Source organism: Gnatocerus cornutus, chromosome 6 (assembly GCF_029298725.1).
Source record: "Gnatocerus cornutus isolate USDA-ARS CGAHR chromosome 6, icGnaCorn1.1, whole genome shotgun sequence".
Classification (NCBI taxonomy): Eukaryota; Metazoa; Arthropoda; class Insecta; order Coleoptera; family Tenebrionidae; genus Gnatocerus; species Gnatocerus cornutus.
In genome coordinates, this window is record NC_142238.1 from 6,924,700 (window position 1) to 6,945,724 (window position 21,025).

Here is a 21,025-nt window from a genome sequence, read left to right on the forward strand (position 1 = left end):
TAAATCATTATAAACTATTTGAATTAGTTTTTGGAGTGCTTACAAAACAAGAAAACCAGTTCATACTGTTTTATTTATCCTACACACGAGCAGGTGCTTCACTTATGTTAACTTTCGCGTCTAATTAAAAAGCAAATAAAGACACACCCTATAATTCCTTCTTCACTTCATTTGGATCAATATCTAAAACCTCTTCTTGTTTCACTTCCTTTTCCCACCTTGTTTTTGACTCATCGTACTTCTTATCCTTATCTAATTCCTTTTTTATAGTGCCTGGCTCTTCTTTGCTTGTAGAAGTGCTTCTTAGAACAGGATCAATTTTTTCACGTATTTCAGACAAAGTTGTTTGGTACAATTTTGAGTAAGCCTGAAAATAATTTATGAGAATTCAATTCAAATCTTCGCGAAATTACTTACTGTAATCTTGTTCAATGAATCCTCGGTGGTTCTTAATTTATCTTTATATTCCTTTAGATCCGAGTTTAAGTGTTTTATTGTCGTGTTTGATTTGTTGTACTTCTCCGATAGTTTGGTATTTTCACTTTTCAGGCTCACCATCCGAGTTTCCGTTTCTAAGCGAGCTTTTTCACTACGTTCCAACTGCGACATTAATTTACCTACGTCGACCAGAGCGCCTCTGTATGTTATTAGACCTATAAATCCGGAAGGGTAAAAACTCGTTGTGAAAGTGACGAAACTCACCATCCTCTGAAGTGGGGACTTCATCATTTTCCGATCCGTTTATTTTTAACAACTTCACCGGACGTTCCTCACTTACAAAAGAAGGAAGTAGTTTCTTATTTCCCACAGCCAAATCATGCAGGTTCACTTCTTTTTCTGCGTCATCAATAACAATGAACTCGTTACTATCCTTTGGCTTGTCAGTCAGTTTACGATAATGTAAAGAATCCCTTGTAACGACTTTCCCGACGAGTTTTCGGACTTGGGCTCTTGATAAGTTTAAGCCTAAAGTGTAGAGAAGATCTTCTATATCTTTATCGAAGATATATCCACAGTGTGTTTGATCAAAGTAAAGGAAGGCCAACAACAGATGTTTGTCTTTGGTGTACATTTTGACTCGTTCTTTCTTCTTTTTGTCTTTGTCTTTCTTCATTTTATCTTTGGAATCGTCATCGTCATACTCATCATCCTCTTCGCTGTCGTCTGATTTCTTGTCTTCTCTTTTTTCTTTCTTTTTGTCTGGGTCCTCTTTTTTGTCACGTTTGTCGTCTTTGCTACCATCGTCGGATTTCTTATCTTTGTTCTCAGATTCTTTATCCTCTCTTTTCTCATCATCTCTCTTTTTGTCTTCATCTTTCTTTTTAGATTCATCGCCTTTTTTGTCTGATGCATCACCGGTTTTTTTCTCGTCTTCCCTTTTCTTTTTGTCCTCTTTAGTTTTCTCCGGAAGCTCATACAAGGCGCGGTAAATAGTGAACCCGAAATCCCGCATTAACATTTCATTGAATAATTCTGCGAACAAAGACACTTCGAACGAATGTTCTTTAGTGTCTTCAGGGCGATAGTCTAATAGTATCGACAGAGACATAGTAGCGCAATCAAATTTGCCTGACTTGGCAACTCGCGACGGGTGTACTAAAATATGTTGTTGTTCTGGTAGACTGTATCTTTTTTCAAGTAGAGCCTTTTCTTTTTCATCTAATTTCTTTTCTTCCGCCTGCTCAAAACGTTTAAAGGTTTCTATTGATTCTGGATGTGTTAAGCCTACCTCTGTTTTTTTCTCGTCAGCACTTGTATCGAAATCTTCTGCTTGTACTTCTTTAGATGGATCATCAGCTTTCTCTGCTTCTACTTTGAGAGCTTTGATTAATCTTGCTACCAATTGCGATTTCAGCCCTTTCGAATTGATATTTCTAGCTTTGAGTTCGTTTCGCAAAGTGCTGACGACCAAGGCCTTGGGATCCAGCTGAGAGTAATGGGTCGGTTCGAGCTTGTCACTTGGAGGATCTTCTTCCTAAGGAGGAAAAAACGAATGTAAGTACAACGCCTGTGACCGTAAACGACGCACACAACAATCGCACATCGCTTTCGTTCGTTTCACACTCGTGCTCCGATCATCAACCAGTCACCAGTAAGAGCGGTGAAGGTGGGTGGTGGAATTAGGCCATTCCATCAAACATTGTTGGTGGTAGAAAGTGCAGACTGGCCCAGTCCACAGCACTGCGTATACCTAGCCTATCTGTTTTTTATACATAGATTAACAAAATTGATGCCTTTTCATCAGCCGGTGGGGTGTCGTCGCCGCCTTCCAGGTCGGCTTTCAGCCTGCGTTCCAGCTGTTTTCTGTAGCTCTGGTGGAGGCCGTCCCACTCCAGACGGGTAGGTACGCAACTCCAAACATCTGGTAGAAAGAGCACCACGGTTTCGACCCGCGCCGGTACTGCCCTGCCTTTGTGGGTCGATTCGCTGCGCCGGTAATACAGCTCCACGAACCGGTACCTAATGGAATATAACGAGTGAGCAGGTGCTACTAGCCTTAGCTACCAAACACGATTTAAGCACACCTTTGCAACTTCCGGTCGGCTCCCTGCCGACAACAGCGCCGCCGACAATTATGCAACGTTATCAACGGCATGCTTATGCTACATAATGTGAGATAGATAACGGCCGAAGACAAACTCTGTAAGTGCAATGGGGCAGGCAACACCGCAACTCAACAACAACATACTTGAAAGATTTCAAATTATTTGAAGTTAATGAACAACTTCTAGAACCAACGCATTTCTGAATAAGTTGTTCACTAATCCTCTTCAGACCTACCAGGATCGCCCTTGATGACCAAACGGAAAAGCGTCACTTCCTAAAGAAAAAAATTAAAAGCCTTTTGGGTTGAAAAAATATGTTGCAGATGAGTTTCATATTAATTACAAAATCTGCGTGCCCCATTGCATTTCGCCCCAGATTTGGCTCAAACTAAAGAAGAAAACATTCAAATCACAAGAGTGTAAAGCAGTTCGACTTCTTATTGGAAAGAAAAAGTTACCTTCTATCATAATATGCCAAACAATTTGAACTATCCAAGTTTACTGAATAAAGCTATAAGCTTAAACCAAAATCACACATAAAAATCAAACTAACCATTGCGTGCAACTTGAGAGATCAATGCCAGTGAGAGCCTTGCAGGTACGAATAGCGGTTTTAATCAAAACTGAAGGATCTTTATCGGGATTTTCCCCATCCAAAGAGGGACTCCAAGGACCTCCAATCGCCATGGTTTCGTTTTTACCACGTAAACCCACTAGAAAGTGTAACAAACGCGCGGGATGTGTATAATCCCTCTCTTCACTTTCTCTGTCTCTCTTATCCTTATCTTCCGCCATGGCACAACATTTTTGATATAGTTCGTCCATGCTACACATGCTCATCAACATGACCTGGAGAATATAAAATTAGCCATGAATTTTTCTACTTACACAAATACCTTTGCGGAGAAGAGATAATCCGCATCTGGAGGCTCGAGAATGGCGTCGTTTTCCACGACTGGATCCACTTCTTTGTTCATGATGTGGAAATAGCAAGACTTATTCACCATGAAGGGTTTATCTGGAGGAAAAGCGTCCACCCATCGGAAATTGGTAAAAAAGAAATCCGATGGTATGTAGAGGTTATTGTATCGTCTTCGCAACTCGAGGACGTCGGCCTCGGGCCTGTAAATTTCTAGTTAATAAAAGTTTAAAAGATTTAGGTAAGATGTACATATTCAAAGCAATTTTTGGAACCTGTACCATATACCGAGGTACAACCCGTGACCTGCGCCTGGACTTGGGAGACCTAGACCTTCTCCTCAACGGTGACTTCTTCTCTTCCTTCTCCCGTTCTCGGAGACGCTCTTCTCTACGTCTCTTTCTTTCAATCTCATCTTCATCCCTTTCTCTATCCCTAGACCGCTCCCGTCCTCTACCTAATGCAGCTTTCGATCTTTGGTTATTTCTCCCAAAATTCCCGTTGGAATTATCAGACGGTGGTGGCACAGCGTTATAAGTATTCGAATTTGAATTATTATAATTTTTTGAATTATTTGAATGTCTAGCTGAAGGTTGGTTTGACATTGGAAGAACTTGAATTCGGGTAGCATTCCACTTAAAAGGCATAGTGGGATTATAAGAAGCTTCAACCAAAACTCTATCGCCCACCATCGGATTTGACCCTTTAACGCATGCATTTATTTGAAAGAAGACGTCTTCGTCGACAAACCCAAAATTATCATGAACTTTAGTTACAGTACCAGTGAAAACCCTTTGCTTTGTGCCCACATTTGAATTGTTCTGAACGGGAGGCACAGCCGATATGTTTTGCGTCTGAAAAGCTGTAGGGTTTAAACCACGAGGATTAGGGTATGTTACAGCGTTGACTTGTTGGAAAATTTGATTCGATGCCAGCTGAGACCCAAGACCTAAAAAATGTAACGTGTTGTAGCAGAATAGTAAATAAATCAATGAGGTGGAATTTCATTTAGTTAAATACCTAGTGGGTTTAACTAATTGATGTATGTGGAATAAAATAAACACTTTATTTAAAGACGAAACATAAACATGAAAACTTGGCAGGCACCGCCGGTAATAAAAAACGAAAAATGTGCAATACTGCATATTCAAATATTTTAGGTATGTTAAGAAATCTGAAACATTTTCTTTTAAGACTTGATGACTTATATTGTATCTACATAATAAAGTTAGCAATTTCCAAATTTGTCTTTACTATTATAACCTTGTCAGCCAATTAGCAAACTGATCAATACATTATTTTATGCTCTAATAAAACCAATTTGAACGCTGAAAACATCTTAATTGCGCCATTATTATGAACAGTGCGATAAATTGTGTACTTTTGAACCTACTTCCTTTCGATATTGTCCCGAACAACACAGAATTAGAACTAACCTGCAGCCCCCATAGCGTTATTAGCCATTTGTTGCAGGCCGATGCCAATATTCTGCTGTTGAAGCCCCATGGCATTTTGAAACACCTGCTGTTGGTGTTGCTGTTGAAACTGCACCATTCCGGACGTATTCATGTTATTTAGGGCACTTTGGTTCATTATTTGTTGTTGCAAAGGATTCGGTTGATTAACAATGTTTGGAGAGTTGTTGGTTCGACCCCATGGAGGATTTTTGTTATTGAACTGACCTATGTTGCTCATTTTGTTGAAACTTATTCACTTTTACACCTTAAACTATACAGAAGTGGAGTTGTGATGGATTTTAAGTCTGCACAAACATAAACAAAGTTGTATTGAAACTAGGTTATATGTTATGTGTTTAAAGAGTCTTCGGTTAAAAGATACAACTGTTTTTGATGTTGCATCACATTTATCTTCATTTTTATTGAACTACTTTCGCCATTAACTTTAACACTTTTTTCGACACTAATGACGGCAAACAAGATGGATTTTGATACCCGATTCTCATTTGTTACGCAATGCGCATTTTGACGGATCGAGCTCTGATTGGCTGACCGAAAATAAAGCGGGAGCTTTTGAAAATAAAAAATTACCTATTTCCACATGCCAAACTCGAACGATTTCAAAATTTTAACAAAAAATTAAAGAACACTGTTGATTTTTTGCCTAATTAGTTCATATAAGCTAAGTAAAACCTTTACACAATATTATCAATATGTAGCATATGGTGAGGATATGTAAAAGATAGAGCTAAAATAAATTCAAAGTTTTTTTAACTTATATTTACACAATTTGTACAGTCATGTTGTACCACTCCTATTTTTTGACGACTTTTCTTCTGAGTAAACTTAGGTACGGTTATTCGAAGTGGGTATACTTAACCCCGCTGGAATAAAAAAGATTAAATTTAAATGATTGCATGGAAATTTACCTTCTTCGATGTATTCCGGTGGGATTCCGATATAATTGTCCCCTTTTTGAATAAAATAATAACCTGCAATGATTGATATCTGTGACTAATCCAGATCATTATTTCGGTTTGGTTTTACCTCCATTGATCATGTGTAAAGTTTGCCGTTTCACTTTTTGAAAAATTACCAACAGAATTAACATACACAATAAAAATATCGTGGCTATGGGAATAAGCACAATTAAATAAAGTTCCATTCTGAGATTTAATAAACAAGCTACAAAAACTCCATCTTTATTGCGTCAATCTCTTGTCACACTTAGATCTAAATAATATCTAATTATCTTTTATCTACACTGATAAAGTAACACTGAACGTGATAAATTAGTCAGCCAATCTTTATCGTTATTAATGGATTCCGGGCCCCAGATCTGTTTGCGTAGTTAATCCCACTTAAAGAAATACAAATAATGTTTGGTAACTATTGCATTGATATTTTACTTGAATCAGCAGTTTCCGGAGAAATTCCTAAGAAGGTGCCTCGATTCCAAACGAAATAGTAACCTGAGTAAAGACAATCAATGACTTGTTTTTAGATCATCTCAAGTGCTTACCTTCTTTTATCATTTTTCTGTATTTTCTTTTTGCCTTCTCATACGCAAACAGTAGAACGAGCATTATTATAAAATATATCCCCGAAACGGGCACCATAATAGCTAAATATGTGTTCATTTTTTAAAGAAAAAACTCAGATACAATAAAGTTTTGCAAACTTGATAACAAACGCAATTATCTTTGATTATGGTCAGATAATTAGAGGTGGGGGTGACATACTTCCTGTGCTTTTGAGATATTTTTTAGAAAGTAAAGAGTTGATTTCCTGCCACAAAAACAAACTGGCATTTAAAAAACTTTAATAACATTACAGTAAACAGAGTTTTGTTTTTATTGTCTAGTTTTGTCCTTTCTTTAAAATCCTGTCGTTACTTTGCAAGCTCATCTGCTCGTTTGGCCGCTGCTTCCACTGCATTCATTACATGACCCCTCACAGCTCCTCTTTCCAATGCATATATTCCAGCAATGGTCATCCCTCCCGCGGAACAAACTTCATCTTTCAAAGTTCCCATGTGTTTATCAGTGTTTAGTACCATTTTGGCAGCACCCATTACTACTTGTGCGGCAAATTTCGTAGCCATTTCTCTATGAAGACCCATACGGACTCCACCGTCAGACAAAGCTTCAATGAATAAATAAACCTACAAAAAAAGTTTAGTTTGGAGCCGTGAAATAAAAAAAAAGTCGTACAAATGCTGGACCACTGCTAGATATAGCTCCGACAGCGTTGATCATTTTTTCTGGTAACAATTCACAGACTCCAGTTACTTCAAGAAGAGACTTAATAATGCTTAGATCTTCTTCTGTGACGTTTTGTCCGGGACAGTATACTGTGCAACCCTCTCCGACTACCATTGGGGTGTTTGGCATCACTCGAATGACTCGAGAACCTTTGAAAGTAGCTAATTTCTATGATATTAAAATAGTTATAAACTTTACAAACTTGTCATTCAATTACCTCTTCTAGTTCATTTATAGTGATTCCTGCTAAAATTGACACAAATAGTTTATCGCTCACAGGATTCTGTTTCGTTTCGGCAACAATTTTATTTAGGATATCGTTCAGCATGTGTGGTTTCACAGCCAAAAATATGATGTCCGCTTTTTTAACAATTTCGACATTGTCCGTTGTGGTATTTGCACCTCGTTCTTTCCATACACATAAATTCTGAATGTACGGACTAGACACATACACTTGGGAATAGTCGATTAGACCTTTGCTTTGTATGCTTTTACAAAGAGCTTTTGCCATGTTTCCATCCCCGATAAAACCAAGTTTTTTTTTTATTTTCGTTGTTGCTTTCGTGCAGAGCGGTCTTGTGATGACATTTTGTCTGTAAAAAAAACGGAGCGATTCATAATAATACAGCAAGGACTTAAAAAATCTTAAGCAACAGTGCCGGTAGAGCAAAAAATGTTATGTAATACGAGTAAACACTTTTTGATAAGTCTCAAAAATGGAACTTTTCAAGTTTTTGCAGAAGGTGCTTGTAAAAGACGTTCTATTCAGACCCACATGATGATGGCAATGAACTCGTAAAATGAATGAATAATCGTGAAAATTCTTCTTCGAGTTATACTTACAAATAACAGTTTTTCGATACGTTTAGAAAAATATTGAAGAGCTTCATTCTCTTTTAATTGCACAACAATTCGCAATGAAAACCAGTTACTTCACAAATATAATTACAACACTCGGCAGCGTGACGTCTCGACGTCGACGTACTGTCTAGTAGCCACCAGTGGCGGAGGTTGAAGAAATAAAATACTATTTTAAGCAAATTTGTTTATTGCAACAATCCAGTTAATGTTATTAAATAAAATATTGGGGACCCCAAAGTGATTTTTTTTAATTTACGTATCAGCGAATTCTTGCACAAACTTAAAGTTAAAAAAACCAAATAAATAAAGCAAAATTTCAGTAAAACAAAATTAGAAAATTAACGGACACTGACTTGTCCTACTTTCCATATTTACAAGTATCGTTATTATATTAAACATACAATATTATTAAATATTTTTGTTAGAAATATTGATAAACCGCGTCGAAAAATCATAAATATTGTAAAAACGTGCGGACCTCAAAAATAGTCCTAGAGATTCTACCTAACTATAAATAACTACAATAACGTTTGTGTTGTCTTATTAATTATGTCTTCTTTTGTCCCAATTCTGCGGATTTCTTCGCCGCTGCTTCAACAGCATCCATAATTGCTCCCCTATAAAAAAAACACTAATTCTGCCTTTTCCCCGTGTTCTGTCCTACCTCACACCACCTTTCTCTAAAGCATGTATGCCAGTAATTGTGGTACCTCCAGGTGAACAAACTTCATCCTTCAACGTCCCTGTATGTTTCCCTGTCTCTAGAACCATTTTCGCCGCGCCAAGAACTGTTTGAGCAGCAAATTGTGTCGCCATGCTTCTAGGAATGCCCATTTTTACGCCACCATCAGAAAGAGCCTCAATAACTAAATAAACCTACAAGTTAAGAATTATTTAGTTAAAGTTTTGGGTGGACTTGGTTACAAAAGCTGGGCCACTGCCGGCTAGAGCTCCAGCTGCATTGATTAGAGATTCTGGAACTTCTTGACAAACTCCTGAGGCTTCAAGAAGTGTTTTAACAATCGCTATATCATCATCACTTGCTCTTTGGCCAGGGCAGAAGACAGTACATCCTTCACCTACCATCATTGGCGTGTTGGGCATTACACGTATCACACGCGATCCTTCTAATGTTGATAAGCACTAGAAGTAATCTTATTGAACACTCTATTAATGTGAAGGAGTCATACTACATTCTCTAAAGCTTCTAAAGTGATGCCTGCTAAAATTGACACAAATAATTTTCCTTTCACGGGTTTCGGAAGTGTCTCGTAAATATTAGCGACAGCAATTGGAAGAATATGAGGTTTTACAGCCAAGAAAATTATGTCAGATTCAGACACCAAAATGCCATTTTTTGTTGTAATTTTTGCTCCAAGGTTTGACCAATATTTAAGAGATGATTCTCGAGGGCCTGAAATGTACAGTTGCTGGTAACTTACGAGACCTACAAGCGTATGTTGTTATCAATTTTTAAGAACAATAAAAGGCGAAGTACCCTTTCTGACCATTCCTTCACAAATTGCTTTTGCCATGTTTCCACCGCCGATGAAACCAATCGTTTCTTGGATCTTCATCTTTTTAGTTAAATTGTCGGTTTTATCTACTGCTATTGTCATTTTTATTGCTGATTTTTTGAAAAAAGATTCACATTTGTATTCGGAATTTTACTTCAAATTTGGAGGTTACCACCACAGCTGTCAATGTCAGATGAAATGTCAGTGGTCACTTTTAAACCAGTGGCGTAACATCGGTTGCCCAAAAAGGATCCGAGCCTCGAGCTACCATCATTTCAGAATTAGAATTAGTTAATTACTGTCTAATTTTAAATTACATAAATTATTTAGTAAAGAAAATAACTACTGCATGTAATAAATAGATTAAAATATCGACAACTGCTTAAAGGAATTGAGGAAATAACGTGTGTTATTTTATATTTAAACCATTTATTTTATACGAATTAATAATATTCATAGAATTAAATATCTTAACCAAGGATATACAGTTTCATGTCAATAATTCTGAGTAATTTGCTGATGCCGGTAGAGAAACAAAAGAGCGAATCCAAAGTCTTTTAGATCACACACTTCACCATGTACTTTCAAAATGCAGTCTTTTTCAGTCGAATTTCCGTTTAACACTGAGGTTTAAAAAGCTTTGAGTTTGTGTGATAAAACATTAGTGCAGTTTTTTCACTCACTTGAATAATTTACACGATACATTCCATGCTGTCTACGATTTACTAACACTGCTAAATGAGCTAACTTACTTAAATGAGATTGTGTTGCTTATAAAAAAATTATGCACAGGTAGTTAAATGTATAGGCAAGCTCTACTCTGTGACATGTAGCCGCACAATCTCGAGAGAAATGGGAAAGCGCTCCATTTTGGAGGCCGACTTGTTAAGAACATTCACCAAAATTCGAGATTTGCCTATTCAATGCCCCGTTATTACTTTCTACACATTCCATATCACAAATCTCTCAAATCATCGTCGGCATTGTACGGCAAAGAGCTCAAAGTTTTATTTTACCGTGAGCGATTGTTGAAGCGATCAATGCACACAGTAATAACAATTTTTACAGAGCACAGTAAAAAAACTACCAAGGTCTTGCTAGTATACTGAATCGAACATCGCATCAGTACATTTAAATGTAGAATACATGTTTTTAAAAAACTTTCTAGTAATGTTTCAGGCAAAGCATAAACTTTTATGTTAACAACTAACTAGCAGTTCTAAGTCGGTGTACACGAGATGTAATATTGAAATAAAAACCGGTCACAAAGTCCCAGAACCACAAGGAAACAATAAATAATAACTACTAATTAGTAATACAATCAAATTTCTCAATACTTAATATAATGGAAAAATAAATACACTTTTGCGATTCTTTTCAATTAGTAATGTACAAAATTTGGAAAATAGTCAACACATTTAAACAATACAAAACCTTTTAGTGCTTAAAACAAAAGACAACACTTAGTCCTTTAAAGTTGTAGCTTCTTCTATGTTAATAGAGTCCTTCGAAATTTCCGAGGACGAGTTCACCGTGTTTGCAGAACTCGTTCCGATTACGGTTTTATTGGCAACTGATGAATTAACATTGTTGGAGGTGCTGTTACTCAGAGAGTTGTCGTTCAGCTTACTGTCGTCAATTTTCTCGGACTGGGCCGAAATCGAATTATCTAAAAAATAAAATGAGCTCAAGACTATCACAATAACACCAATTCTCACTTTGATAATATTGTCGAGCCGGCGGTTTGTTATTGGAGTTGGTGCGGTGTTTCTGATTCGCAGAACTGTTTTGCTGAACGGATCCAAGATTTTGTTGGAAATTGACGGGTCTTTGGATCGGTGGAGGGTACCTCTGCATCTGCAAATAAAAAGAAGACTAAGAACAAGCTGAAGTAAAAAACCATATTTCTCTACTCACGTTTCCCGACTGTTGGTTTCCCACCCCTTGATACAAATTGTATTTATGCTGAGCAGTCGGACTGGGCTGTGGCGGCGGCTGTTTGCAGTTTTGCCTTAATTTTGGCGAAGAAATCTGCGAACCTACGAAATACATAACTATAAAAAACATAATCATGAGCGTTCAAATAAAAATACAAGCTTTAATTCTTGAAACTTACCGGAATTGAAGACTGAAGACAAAACTTCTTGACTTCCCGGACTCTTGAGTTGTTGCGATCTACCAGTTTGATCGCCAATAGACTGGCCTTTCATGTATTGTGTTGGAAGGCCAGATCGAAACTGCTGTTGTGCATTTATAGCTGCCGCTAACATTGGAGTTGATAAAAAATGCGAATTGAAACTCTGCAATCCGGCGTTAGTATGTGATTGATTGTGGGTACCAAAGACGTTTCCTTGAAGTCCATATCCAGCTTGATGTTGCTGTAACTGAGCAGACTGAATAGTAGAACTTCCAGGTTGTTGGAAATACCCTGTCTGACCTATAAATTACACCAGTAACTGGATTTAGCTTATGTGAAATTGACAATACGCTTAAAATTATCCGTTGAATGCACAACACCACAGTAAAAAGCATGCCAAAGAATACACAGAATTACAAAAATTATTTTATTTCACAACTGTCTACAATTATCTAACTACAAAAAGTAAAGCTAATAGATGGAAAAACTATTACATTAAAAGTCTCAAACAAAATTGCGGGCTTATACAAGGTTAATTAAACAAAGAAGCATTGATTGGGGGAAAATGTGTGCTTACGTTATTTATTTTGAAGATTCAAATAAATACCAATACACAAAATAACGTAAAATTTAGTGATACTTGCAAAAAAAAAAAATATTTGCCTATAAGTTGGTCCATATTACTTTGGTCCTAGAGTTAACACTAAATGATCACCACACCAATATTACGCAAAAGTACAAATACTCCTCAAAGAGAAAATAAAAGCTTAACCCAAAAAGCACATTAGTGTAAATTCCACGAAGAATTATAAGCTTTGGCAGTACCTGTAGATCCTGAATAATAAGATGACGAAGGTTGCAGAGCGGGAACCACGTTGTTTTGTACAGGACCAGTGGGACCCCTCTGCATTGCACTTTGCAAGTAATTTGCTTGGAGAGCTGGCTCATACGCCATATAAACTTGTTGGCTCTGTTGGGATTGCTGCTGGTAAGCCTGTCCAACTCCACCAGCTTTAGTACCTTTTGAAAGATAAAACATTTCTGGGATCACAAAATAAGCCATGCTTTCATAATCACTATGACTATTTTAAAAACATTCCGATTTGTTCAGTTTCATCACATTTGTAAGCAATGAAAATTTGATAGTTTGCATAAAAAAGCTCTTCAACCCAACAAACAGAACTATTTCCTAAATACATTGTCTACTTACCAATCGCACTGATCTGCTGACTGCTAGGTTTGACCGACGCGGACATCAACGAATTCGAAGTAGAAGAAATGAGTACAGTTGTGGGATTATTCAACTGTTGATTCTGTCCAAACGGTCCTGTTGCAGACAGTCGATAATTGCTAAGATTTTGATACAAATCAGGCGGCGCTTGGGCCGTGGGAGGGGGATGATGAGGTTGAGTTTGCAAATACACGGACTGCGTAGAATACGGACTAGAGGCAGTCTGACCCAAACTATAATGATTGGGATACTGGGAATATTGGGAACGTCCCTGACCACCCAAAACACCAGATTGATCGATCTGGAATGGTCCGTATAAGCCCGTTTGTTGTATTTGTTGGGTCGAGTTGTACATCACGGTGGGAGGAGACGGTATGGCAGAAATGCCGTACTGATTGTTGCCACCAAGTCCCGCCTGTGAGAAAAATGAATGTTCAGTTATTGTATTGATAGAGCTACCATGACTCCATACTTGGTAGCTTATGTGCTGATTCGCGGTATATTGTTGGGGGGGTTGGCCTAAATTCACACCAGTACCAATAACTGGTTGTAAAGGGGGTGGGGACAAAGGATTGCCCATCAAACTCGGACCCATAATTCCAGAATGTTGCTGGTGATTAGCCGAATTTAAAACGGCTTGACCACCACCTCCAGACACTTGTTGAGTTGGTTTTACCTGTAATAAGAATGTTAATATACATGTATTAAATGGTAAAAATTAACTCAAAAATATCGCTTACCTTACACACATTTGTCGTATTGTTTGCTGCAACTTGATTAGGTGAAGGACTATAACCCTCATGATTGTCATCTGGAGTATCATTTCCTTTACCAAAAGCATTGGGATCCAGAGTATTAGGATCCGATACAAACGAGCTCGAAAAGCTTGAATTGCTATCTTCCTGTCCCACGTTATGGTCAGTTGGTGTTTCCCACATCTTCTTCACGGATTGTATTTTAAAATTCAATGCGTCGGCAGTGGAAATCGTACTATTTCCGGTAGTAATCGCATGCATTGATCGTGGCATGCATAAGTTTTTCGAGCTTTTCTCTTCAGTCAAATGAGACAACTCGGAATCAAAAAAATCCAGTTTTATGTCTGCGTTGTCTTCTTTGAAAGAGAGCGGGATTTGTATAGATTCAGACTGTTTGTCGCTCTTGCAAAGCAGATCTGAAATAGGTTTGTTGAAACTTGATACAACAGAGCCATCGATGCCTTCTTCCAACTTTGAACGCGGTTTGTCAGTCCGGGCATTTCGAGCACCAGGAGCCGACTTGAAATTCGTGTTTTCAAATATGATAGTGTTTACGGGAGGAGTTGTGCCATCCAAGAGGGCTTTCTCTTGTAACTGACTTCCTTTTCCGATAATCTGAAAAATAAGGTCAAACTCAGTACACCCTTAACTAATGACCTGATTTCAAGTTGCGACTTGAACGTTTGAAAGCAACCGCAAACTTTAAACGAAACTAAAGCAAAAGAAAACATACAAATTACAAGTACATCATTAAATTTAACAATGTTACTCATAGAAATACTTATTCAATATGAATCCAAAAAAAATTACAATAAAATTCAATTACCTTGTCGTTACTTGGGCTGTTGCTCTGGCTAACCGATTGGACGTGATCCATTCCCTTGCACCCGTCTCCAGCAACACCCAGTACATTTTCCGAATCGATACTTCTTAACTGAGTCCCTAACGATTTATCCCAAGCGTTTGACAGTGGAGTCACCACACTTGACGGATCTTTCATACCGTACACGTTCATATTTTGATTCACTTTGTTCATGTCGTTCACGTCACACAGATTATGCTGCATTTGAGCTTTTTGCAGTCTGTTGTTTTCGCGTTGTTTAGCAAACCTCGGAGCTAACTTGCTCTGACGCGGTCTTTCAAACTGACTCTTGTTGGCCAGAGGCAAAACAGGAGGCGGATTCACGGGCGTTGCCATCAACGGCGGAATGTTGGAGATCTGTTGCTGCGTCAACTGAGTAGACGGCACATTACTTTTGATCTTACGGTCCGGTTTTATAACATCCTTGTCTGTTTTCGGGATTGTTTTAATAGGTTTCTCATCAGACGATTTTAGACGTTCTTTTCCTGTTTTCTTACTTTTCACTTCTTGAAAACCGTCGGAATCACCCTGTTGAGAAACTTTCTCGTCTCCATCTTCAGGTTCAGTGTCGGTTTTATTCTTCAAAGGTATATCAGCAATAGCGTTACATAAAGTATTTTGATCAGTAGACTTGTCGTCTTTCTTTATTGCACTTTGAGAACGTAACGTTCCACTTGAATTTTGTCTAGGGATTTGGTTTTCACTTCGCGAGACGTATGGTTTCTTGTCTCCAGACATTCGTGGCGGAGCATTTGTTCGTCTTGGCTGATTCAAAGAAGAAGGACCCCGTGGTGCGTTTAATTTATTTTGTTGCAACTTTCTCATGCCTTTTCCTTCCTTATCATCGGAATTATCCGAGTTCGAATCAACTGTTTCTTCATCTCTTTTACCATCAATTTTAGTTTTGGATTTTCCTCGTCTAGCGTCAGGTTTTCTACTTTTCAATTTATCGTCCATTTTAATAGCATCTTTACGGTTGCTACCGATAATTCCAGCAGATAAAGCTTGTTGGTTTTGTTTTGCTTTATCCTCAGAAGTGAGAATATCAGCGGAATTTTCATCACTCGACAGTTTCTTTTCCTTGTCATCGTGATGGCCAAACGGACTTTTAGCGGGTGGCGGACCGTATCCATCGATCCTTTTGCTAAGTCCTCCTCGACCTCTGAAATTTCCACCTCCTCGACCATGTCTAGAGGGTTCTCCTCTCGGAACGTAATTATCACGTTTGTTCTCTGGCTTTTCTTTATTTCTCTCCAAAGTCGAGGTTTTCTCATGTTGTTTAATTTCTTTATTCTTGTCATCTTTATCTGATTTTTTAATCGTCTTTGGACTTTTCAGCGAAGTAGCACCGTCTGTATTAATGTCGTCCATGGATCCTTCGGAATCAGTCCCATGAAAATCTTTCTGTGAACCACCAGGTCGAATACCGCGTGTAGTCTGTCTTTTCGGCCAATTTGACCTATGATATTCATTACTGCCCCAACCTTTACCACTCGAGTAGTTTCTGTTTCGGTTACCGCGCTTATCATCTTTGTCCTTGAACTCAGAGTCAGACTTATCAGATTTTTTTGTGTCTTCTTGTTTGAACGCTTCCGTGTTTAAATTTTTTGACTTATCAAAATCTGTGAACTTATTTTCCATGTCCAGAGGATTTGGAGAAATGGCGTCCGCCCAAGCCTTGCTTCCAGAATCTAAGATTTGGTCTGACATTTTACTTTGCTCGTTCATGGTCTCTTCTTGTATTTTCTCCTCTTTTTTCTCCGACATTTTCTTGTCAGGGATCTGACCCCTTTTTAATTGTGTTAAACCGCGTTTTTCATTCCTCATATCGTCCGCTTCCATGCGTTCCTTTGTAATCGGCCCCGGAACAACTCTTCTATCTTCTCTAATGTGTTCTCTTCGTTTCTCTTCATACGTGGGTTCGAACATGGCTTCAGCCCAGGATCCAATGTGATCTCTTGTCTCCGAATCGCGATCTCTTGATTGACGCGAATCTCGTGAAGCTCGCGAATCACGACTATCAGGCCTTTGAGGTCTTTCGTGTCTGTCTTTTTCTTCACGATATTTGTCACGTCTATCTGCATGCCAGTCGTCGCCAATATGATCCAGTTTGCGTTTTTCGTTCTCCTTTTGCCACTTATCTTCATCCTTGTTTTTCCTGTTGTAATCGTACTCTTGATGTCTATAGTCGTGGAGATCATCAGCAAAACGATTCTCCGACGATTTATGAGACATATCGGAACGATGTGAACTCCTGTGACTATCTTCCGAACTCTGTCTCTTATAATCTCTGCGGTCGTCATCCAAATCGTGATCTGGACTGTCGTGTCGTTTAGATAAACCTTGACCACCTTGAGCCCAACGATTATCGTAACTCTGGGTAAAATGCATTTGACCTTGCATTGAAGAACTGGAATTATTTCTCTGCTTCTGGAATCTCGGCGGTAACTGACTCTGGAAATGTCTCGAAAAACTCGGACCATTTTGTTCTCGCATGTCACGATCTCTGTCGCTACCTTTGATATGTTTCCTCGGCGTGAAGTTTTTCCCTTCGATCTGAGTTAACTGTCTGAAAGAACTCTCACGATTAGAAGATGAATTTGAAGTTTTATCGTCACTGCTGGGATCATTTGGAGTGCGTGATCTACTATCACGTTCTCTCTCTTTGTCCCTTTGAAATTCAGGGAGAGGAATATCAGCTGGAATAATCGGTTTCGGCGGTACTACAGACGGATTGATTGTTCCAACACCTTCCTCTTCCCGATTACGTTTGCTCATTTTTTCTTCCAATTCCATTAGTTTTTTAGCAGCCCCTTGCTTGGTTGCCTCGTTGAATCGCTTTTCTTCTTCTTCTTTGCGTTGTTTGGCTCTTTGAACCGTTAACTCAAGATCTTTGTTATGTTGGCGACGTTGTTTCCATAGTTCCTCATCTGAAGATCTTTGGCGGTTCGCGTTATTCAAATTACTGTTCCAATTGCGTGATTGAGATTCACTCAGATGAGTTTCATTCTTTTCGTGATCCTTCTGTTGACCGGTAGTGGTAGAGTTGGCGGAGGTAGCCATTGATGCGGTTGTGATGGTCATTTTTGGTTCTTTCTTAGAACTCTTTTCCGTAGATTCGTCATCACTAAATGCCAGTTTTTGACTATGAAAAAAAAAAAAACAAAACGTTAGAACATCGAAACAAAAGAAAATAAAAAGAGCCTTACTTGTAGTCAATATCGTCATGAGCGGTCCAGCCCATGTCCTTATCAATTTCATCCATGCGACTTAGTTCTTCTTCCTTAATGATGGGTCTTGGAGTAATCTCGTCCGGATCCACCATTCGCGGTGGTAGACGACCGTCTGGTCGATTGCGTCCATTCATCGGAGGAGGAGTTTGAGTTGGAGCACCAGTTCCACTTGCAGGGAAGCTACCTTTGTACATCTATCAAAATTTTAAATTATTGACTGTTGGTAGAAACCAGTGAGTAACTTACAAAAGTTGGCATGACCGCACGAAATTGCGGAGGTAGCGGTTGTTGCGGCAGGCCGACCTGGGCCGCTAGCTGTGGTGGGGCACCCAAGGGGACCGAGCTGCTCCGTGGAGGACCTTCGGTACCTGGTCGTGCGCCACCCTGTATCCATGAGCCCTCTGTTTGAGGACGTAGACTTAGCCCTGGCGTGTACTGAGCATCGGAACCAGTACGTGTGGGGCCTCCATCTCCAACGGACAAGCTGGGGAATTCGTGTTGAAATTGTGGACTCTGATATAATGGAGGATGTGTGGAATCTGGACCGCTCATTACGGCACTCCATGACTTGTCTGTGGTAGCAGGCGTAGCAGAAGGAGGTGCATGTTTGTTCGGTGGAGGTATTGTTGTGGTCACCGGAAGGGCAATTGCAGCTTGATGAGAACTCAACTGTGGGGAAGGTTGACTGTTTGGAGTTGAGGCTGTTGTAGTTGTCTGCAAAAAATTACATTATTTCGTCTCTAATGCTCTTGGTTCAAATTGTATTGTTACTACACGTGGCAGTATTATCATGCACGAACATGAATCAAATGATTTATGATTGCACATAATTTAATGACCCCCTTAATTTATAAGAGTATAAAGGCCGATTTAGACACTGACCTCTGCTCGTCTAGCACACTGCAATTGTCAAATTAAATTTACATTTGTAAGAGAAAGTTCCAAGAATTGCTGAACATATAAAAAGCAAAATATCATTAATAGTCTTAGCGGTTTCATCTTCACTAGTTAAAAATTTTAAATGCTTCTTAGAGAACGAACATTTTCAGCTGTATAATTCAAAAAAACCGAAAAGGAGCTGGTAAGATGTATGAAGTTATTTTTAATGATGATTCTAATTTAAAGTCATAAAATAAATAATAAGTTTGTTTACTTCTATTCCGATAAGCTGTTTATAAGATTAATGAAGTTAGTCGTCTAAAAAAGTACCATTTATGTCATTCACGCTAAAACTTTTTCAGTGTACATTTTTTTCTTTGTAGTTTTTGCAGCAGAATCAAGCTGATATAATACGTTCCAAACCTTAATTCTAAATGAGAAAGTATAAAAAATAGAAAGTGACTGAAATTGTCGCGTTTTTTATTGTAAGTAATAAAAATTGCATCCACCAAAAAGAAAAAAATGTACAATCGTATTACGATGATGAAACCTTCCAAATTATAGCTTATAATATATGCAGCCACCATTAGTAAATCTTCTCAGGTATAAAAAAAAACCGTGCACGACTCATTGTCAATGAATTTAGTCGTAGTTAGACCGTAGTTCTGAAACATTTTGTAATTTTCAATTTGCTCAGTCATTTGACCCCCCCATTAATGATGTCTACTTGTGACACCACAAAAAATAAATAACTGCTAAATAAATGTATTTCTTCACTTACAAAGAGATAAGAGTATTGTAAAAAAGTGTTATCTTTATTATAATGCTTGACCTGGTTCTGAAAGCAATATTCAATGTATAAATGAAGTTCAGTATGCAATAAACAGAAACAGATAATTGACATTTCCATTAATCACAAAACAGTACCAGGCAGCGCTAGGTTTTTTAAACAATTAGCCAAATAGTCTATTTTTAGGGTATAAACGCGTACAAACATGCATTACTTGAGTGTGACACATGATAACATTGATGACTAATGAACAAAACAAAAACAAATTTACATGATGATAAATCCGCGTGAGAAACAAGAAAAACGAATAACGGTATTAGTCATTAAAATCAAGGACCTACCGTTGAGGAAGTGGTAGGAGTTCCAGACGTTGATTCTTGTTTTCCCCATCCTGGTCCGCCTGGTGGTACTAGAGGTACAGATGCGTCAGTTCCGCTGTGTTCAGATTTCAAAGAAGGTAAATTGGCTGGCGCCCTACGTGCATTGGGCACCTTTCCCAAACTTTGCATGCCATGTTTGTAAGTGAATGTGCTCTTTTGTTGCTGCTTTTCTAAATTTTCACCCTAAAAAAGCAACGAAAGCCTTCGAGGACAACAAAGAGAGTCGGTACTTACCCTGCTTACTCTATACAAACTATTTATGTCTAACGATTGGAACTTTGATTTTGATTTCTCCCCCTTGGAGGCCAGACCTGGCAAAGTAGACATGCTGTCTGCACGCAACCATTTAGATCTTCAGGACCCAGCGAACGAACCTTTTTCCTTTAAGAAAAAGACGGAAACGTGAGACGAATGGTGAATGTAAACGAAGCGGTTATTTACTACGTCTGCGATTGATATGACATGAGAGATTTGACGGAAGTTTGGTCACGGGTGTTGTATTGAAGACTAATTAATCTGTCAATTATAGCGTTGATTTGCACATTAATATTTGGATGGTGTATGCAATAATCGCGAAGGATTCTAAACGTCAAGGTGATGTCTATCAACAATATTGTTGAACTCACTTGCGAGCTATAAATTACGATTACCTCAACACTTCAGACTTCACCACAATAATAAAGCACAATTTGACAATTGCACGAAAACGAACACAAAAGAACTCAACGTAAGCATAACTAGCCCAACCCCAGCTATCTGCCAAAAGCGAACACTGCCGAGATTTCAACCATCTAAATGACTAATTACAACCACAAAACGTACCAATTGGCCCCAAAATGTTAAATTTGAGCCAAAAATGCGAAACCTATTTCAACATAACGGTACAGAATTCATTCAATCGGCGATCAAAATGAAAACATTGAATTATGAAATCTAGTACGTATAAAAATTAAACCATTAAATAAAGGTATACCTTGGTCCGTCCAAATGGGTAAACAGTAATCAACAAGAAATAGATCCGATAAAACGAAAATAGGGACGGATGATCACAGATTTTAGCTTATTTTTGCCACTATACGTAAACTTTTTCACTTAAGTCAAAATGGCGTACGCCGACTACGGCAGTTTTAATCAATACATGACGTCACTTCTATTTATTGTAGTGGCGCCATCTGTCATACGTGAACTGTACTA

The 21,025-nt window shown here is 38.4% G+C and overlaps 4 protein-coding genes across 7 annotated transcripts; all 4 read right to left on the reverse strand.

Moving 5' to 3' along the window:
* Positions 1-55: 55 nt before the first annotated feature.
* LOC148172473 (cell division cycle and apoptosis regulator protein 1-like) lies at positions 56-5,463 on the reverse strand. 2 transcript variants are annotated; one of them, XM_088039980.1, is made up of 9 exons: positions 4,902-5,463; positions 3,718-4,414; positions 3,443-3,668; positions 3,100-3,395; positions 2,235-2,460; positions 1,730-1,975; positions 703-1,678; positions 418-653; positions 56-367 (listed from the first exon to the last, which is right to left on the reverse strand). In XM_088039980.1, exons 1-9 carry the CDS (start codon positions 5,158-5,160, stop codon positions 149-151), a joined length of 3,381 nt encoding a protein of 1,126 aa, XP_087896106.1. In that variant the 5' UTR covers positions 5,161-5,463; the 3' UTR covers positions 56-148. The 2 variants fall into 2 exon arrangements, with proteins under 2 accessions (XP_087896106.1, XP_087896105.1); XM_088039979.1 differs by having other exon boundaries at positions 703-1,975.
* Positions 5,464-6,727: 1,264 nt separating this feature from the next.
* On the reverse strand, positions 6,728-8,121 carry LOC148172474 (uncharacterized). The gene is made up of 4 exons (XM_088039294.1): positions 8,030-8,121; positions 7,404-7,779; positions 7,136-7,354; positions 6,728-7,086 (listed from the first exon to the last, which is right to left on the reverse strand). The coding sequence occupies exons 1-4, from the start codon at positions 8,074-8,076 to the stop codon at positions 6,814-6,816; spliced, it is 915 nt and encodes a 304-aa protein (XP_087895420.1). The 5' UTR covers positions 8,077-8,121; the 3' UTR covers positions 6,728-6,813.
* On the reverse strand, positions 8,030-9,792 carry LOC148172475 (pyrroline-5-carboxylate reductase 3-like). Its single transcript, XM_088039295.1, has 5 exons — positions 9,546-9,792; positions 9,241-9,494; positions 8,972-9,190; positions 8,712-8,923; positions 8,030-8,664 (listed from the first exon to the last, which is right to left on the reverse strand). The coding sequence occupies exons 1-5, from the start codon at positions 9,664-9,666 to the stop codon at positions 8,595-8,597; spliced, it is 876 nt and encodes a 291-aa protein (XP_087895421.1). The 5' UTR covers positions 9,667-9,792; the 3' UTR covers positions 8,030-8,594.
* A 181-nt stretch (positions 9,793-9,973) lies between these two features.
* On the reverse strand, positions 9,974-20,992 carry LOC148172476 (uncharacterized). 3 transcript variants are annotated; one of them, XM_088039944.1, is made up of 14 exons: positions 20,805-20,992; positions 20,066-20,212; positions 19,793-20,014; positions 18,029-18,496; positions 17,759-17,976; positions 14,514-17,694; positions 13,673-14,302; positions 13,405-13,608; positions 12,912-13,347; positions 12,527-12,721; positions 11,681-12,001; positions 11,482-11,618; positions 11,283-11,421; positions 9,974-11,233 (listed from the first exon to the last, which is right to left on the reverse strand). In XM_088039944.1, exons 2-14 carry the CDS (start codon positions 20,156-20,158, stop codon positions 11,028-11,030), a joined length of 6,450 nt encoding a protein of 2,149 aa, XP_087896070.1. In that variant the 5' UTR covers positions 20,159-20,212; positions 20,805-20,992; the 3' UTR covers positions 9,974-11,027. The 3 variants fall into 3 exon arrangements, with proteins under 3 accessions (XP_087896070.1, XP_087896069.1, XP_087896068.1); XM_088039943.1 differs by having other exon boundaries at positions 11,283-11,439; XM_088039942.1 differs by having other exon boundaries at positions 11,482-11,603; positions 12,912-13,608.
* Positions 20,993-21,025: the final 33 nt, after the last annotated feature.

What these genes read in the sequence shown, in the direction of transcription:
- LOC148172473 (XM_088039979.1), bottom strand. Translation starts at nt 5,160, where the DNA reads ATGAGCAACATAGGTCAGTTCAATAACAAAAATCCTCCATGGGGTCGA. An exon ending in ATTATCTCTTCTCCGCAAAG is followed by an intron (nt 3,396 to 3,442) that starts GTATTTGTGTAA and finishes TATATTCTCCAG; the next exon opens with GTCATGTTGATGAGCATGTG. An exon ending in CTCTCAAGTTGCACGCAATG is followed by an intron (nt 2,461 to 3,099) that starts GTTAGTTTGATT and finishes ATATTCCATTAG; the next exon opens with GTACCGGTTCGTGGAGCTGT.
- LOC148172474 (XM_088039294.1), bottom strand. Translation starts at nt 8,076, where the DNA reads ATGAAGCTCTTCAATATTTTTCTAAACGTATCGAAAAACTGTTATTT. An exon ending in GTATCGAAAAACTGTTATTT is followed by an intron (nt 7,780 to 8,029) that starts GTAAGTATAACT and finishes TTTTTTTTACAG; the next exon opens with ACAAAATGTCATCACAAGAC. An exon ending in CTAGCAGTGGTCCAGCATTT is followed by an intron (nt 7,087 to 7,135) that starts GTACGACTTTTT and finishes CTTTTTTTGTAG; the next exon opens with GTTTATTTATTCATTGAAGC.
- LOC148172475 (XM_088039295.1), bottom strand. Translation starts at nt 9,666, where the DNA reads ATGACAATAGCAGTAGATAAAACCGACAATTTAACTAAAAAGATGAAG. An exon ending in CTTTAGAAGCTTTAGAGAAT is followed by an intron (nt 9,191 to 9,240) that starts GTAGTATGACTC and finishes GATTACTTCTAG; the next exon opens with TGCTTATCAACATTAGAAGG. An exon ending in TTAGAGAAAGGTGGTGTGAG is followed by an intron (nt 8,665 to 8,711) that starts GTAGGACAGAAC and finishes TTTTTTTTATAG; the next exon opens with GGGAGCAATTATGGATGCTG.
- LOC148172476 (XM_088039942.1), bottom strand. Translation starts at nt 20,158, where the DNA reads ATGTCTACTTTGCCAGGTCTGGCCTCCAAGGGGGAGAAATCAAAATCA. An exon ending in CATGACGATATTGACTACAA is followed by an intron (nt 17,695 to 17,758) that starts GTAAGGCTCTTT and finishes TTTTTTTCATAG; the next exon opens with TCAAAAACTGGCATTTAGTG. An exon ending in GGCTCGACAATATTATCAAA is followed by an intron (nt 11,234 to 11,282) that starts GTGAGAATTGGT and finishes TTTATTTTTTAG; the next exon opens with ATAATTCGATTTCGGCCCAG.